The sequence below is a fragment of the Nematolebias whitei genome, chromosome 22, assembly GCF_014905685.2.
Source record: "Nematolebias whitei isolate Nwh7 chromosome 22, NemWhi1, whole genome shotgun sequence".
In the NCBI taxonomy this organism is placed as follows: domain Eukaryota; kingdom Metazoa; phylum Chordata; class Actinopteri; order Cyprinodontiformes; family Rivulidae; genus Nematolebias; species Nematolebias whitei.
The window spans coordinates 5,610,587-5,613,837 of NC_056519.1; the positions used below are offsets into that span (position 1 = coordinate 5,610,587).

A 3,251-nucleotide genomic window follows, 5' to 3' on the forward strand; every position below is an offset into this window, starting at 1 on the left:
GGATGGATGGTTGGATGGACCTCAGAGTTGGGGTGATGAAAAGTGTATGTGACATGTTATCTAATTTTTCTTCAAATCGTTTAGATTTTATGTTAATTTAATTATTCCGAGCTCAAAATAAATTTAAATTTTCATCAAATTTTGCTTCAACTTAAATCCTTCAAGTGTTTTCTAGTAATTCAGACATCAAGCTCCAACACTGGAACCAATATTTATCACCTGGGGAGAAAAAGGCTCGTGTCTGTTAAGAAAATATCTTACGAATCACGGAACAGATTTTATTGAAACTTGAAACCTGCACTCGATAACTACAGGAAGAAAACACAACTTTGACACACACAAACAATGCAGTTTATTATGTTTATGATTTAAAATTTAATTCTTCTTTCCATCAAGACCAGCTTGATCTTAAGCGTTAACTGAGGTTAATTTCAGATCAGAGCAGCAGATTGTCTTTAATCACAGGAACGGTCCATACTTCTGTCTGCTCCCGGTTCTGGAGGAGCCACAGGTGCAGCGCAGCGATGCTGAAACTCACCAAATCACTTGACAACCACTTTGCCTTATCAGCAGCAGCCACCAGGGTCCTGTTAGTGTATTAGCAGCTATTTACCTCTTTTTATTAGCGCCTGCGGCTCGTATCAGCTTTCACCTGGGTCAAACCTTTTCATTCCCAAAAAGAAAGATCAGCCCCCGTGTATATGTGTGTTTTCAAAGTTCATTGGTGAACTTTATGGCATTTTTCTGTATCCCTCCCACAAAGCTTCTCCTTTACCATCTCTTCACAGAATGAGTCCTTCTTTAATGTCCTTTATAGCAGCATGGAAAGCTTCTGCAGCGGCTGCGGTAAGAGTTCGGCTCTTTTTGAGATCCTCTCCGTTTCATTTGTCAAAAGAAAAACATAAAAAAAGAAAAGATTTGGGTTTAAATGGGGTCACAGTTGCAAAAACTATTAAATTTAAATGTTCCTATCAGTTCTGCGATTCTACTTTTTAGAGATTATTCAGTCCCAGGTTTTGGGATTCAATGTTTGTTTACGGGGAATCTTCTTTGTTCTATCTTTTTTCTTTCACGTCGCTCTGGCTGCTGCTCCTCACTGCTCCTCGATGCCCCGAGCAAACAGCCGGATCAGCTGGTGCTGGACACTGTGGAGACAAAACACACGGACGCACAACGCATCATTTAGTCTGAATAACAAACCATCAACCTAATGACCACGATCTTTCCAGTAAGACTACGAAGCAGAGATCAAAGCAGCAGGACGGCACCACTATGTTCAGATTTGTAAGAGGATTTCAACAACAAAACCAGTTCCAGAGATCGGCCAGGACCAGTTCTTTTTATTTTGTTTTCCAGAATCATCTCAAAAGTTCTTGATACATATCTTGAAATTTGTCTCATACCCATGTCCTGTTTAGCACATTAGAGCTGTGGTTTTTGTCTATTTGTATACAAACTACCAGCATATTCTGAACAAAACGTAGCTGAATGTTGGTGCAAACGTCTTCAAGAGTTCCGCCTACGGCACCGTATACGCCCATCGACAAGCCTTCGTACAGAAATCGATAGCAATGGCTTGGACGAGCAAATACCTTGATCTTGATTTGTTCAAGACAAGTTTGTCATTCACAACACGTGGTACATGAGGTGGAATGAAATAATGTACTCAGGGTCCCAGTTACATCAAACAATAGCAAAATATAAAATGTAAAAAGAAACGGTATATAAGGATCTAAGATATACGCTAAACACTAATGATGTTAAACAATACGGTGTAACAGCAGCCCAAACATGGGTCTGTGTGAGCAGATGGGTATGAATGAATACAGCAGCATGAGATGATCAGCAGCATGAGATGATCAGCAGCATGAGATCAGCAGCATGTATAGTCAGCAGTACATGCCACCAATCAAGTGACATTACTGCCATTTTTTTTCACTGTGATAATCCTGGATAGAGATTCATGAGTCTAACAGCCTCAGGGTAGAAGCTGTTCCTCAGTCTAGTGGTTCTACACTTAATGCTCCTTAACCTCCTTCCTGAGGGGAGCGGGGCAAAAAGTGTGTGTGCTGGGTGAGTGGGGTCCTTCATGATGCAGGTGGCCCTCTTCCTGCATCTGGAGGTGCTGATGCTTGTGATGATGGGGAGGCTGACTCCACGAGTCTTCTGTGCAGCCTTCACCACTCTCTGCAAAGCTTTTCTTTCTGCAGCTGTGCAGCCTCCATGCCACACGTTGATGCTGGAGCACAGGATGCTCTCCACTGCACACCTGTAGAAGGAGGTGAGGACTGAGCTTCCCAGACCAGCTTGTCTCAGCCACCTGAGGAAGTAGAGTCTCTGATGAGCTTTCTTGATCAGGCTGGTGGTGTTGTTGCCCCAGCTGAGGTTGGCATTCAGGTGCACCTCCAAGTACTTGTAGCTGGAGACCACTTCCACTGCAGATCCTTCTATATTCAGGGGGGAGTAGGTGTGTTTGCTCCGTCTGAAATCCACGACTATCTCCTTCATCTTTTTCACATTGATGTGAAGGTTGTTCTTTCTGCACCAGCTCTCCAGGTGTTCCACCTCTTGCCTGTAGCTGGACTCATCGTTGTTTGTGATGCATCCCACCACCGCTGTATCATCTGCAAACTTTACAATGTGACAGCCTGGATGTGTAGGTGCACGGTCATATATGAGCAGAGTGAACAAGAGGGGGCTCAACACACAGCCCTGAGGCATGTGTAACCTTCACAGTAGAGTTGGGGTGATGACATTATGTATGTGACACTGTCTAGTGATGATCCATGTGTGTGTCAGGTTTTGTTAAATTTCTTTGAGCAGATCAGACGTTATGGGCAGAACAAAAGAAAGTTTGTTTGTACAGATGGAGAATGTACAATAATATGTCCACGTTTCCAGCAGCGTACAATAATAAAAATGTGTGCATTTTCTTTGTCTCCAGGTCCCAACAGTCACATTGCATGAGACACTGCCTTTAATGGGACAGCCTATGTAGAGTTTGAAAGCACAAAGACTTTTAAAGATCTGCCTGTAATAAAAGTTGAAGTTAAAGACCAATAAAAGAAGAAGTTATTAGATAAAATGGCTTCAGTGATGCCATATGTTGTTTAGCTTTAGTAGCACACATTCATACATAAAATCTTTTACACTGCCATAGAGAGGTTAGTACATTTAGGCTCCTTTAACATTATATATATATATATATATATATATATATATATATATATATATATATATATATATATATA

General features: G+C 41.6%; 1 protein-coding gene across 1 annotated transcript in view; it reads right to left on the minus strand.

Moving 5' to 3' along the window:
• Nucleotides 1-595: 595 nt before the first annotated feature.
• The window catches only part of cerk (ceramide kinase), a 58,075-nt gene continuing 55,419 nt past the window's right edge, over nt 596-3,251 (minus strand). The window contains exon 13 of the mRNA XM_037696063.1: nt 596-1,145. Within this exon, the coding sequence (XP_037551991.1) occupies nt 1,094-1,145 (52 nt within the window). The 3' untranslated portion in view covers nt 596-1,093. The remainder of the gene's footprint in view (nt 1,146-3,251) is intronic.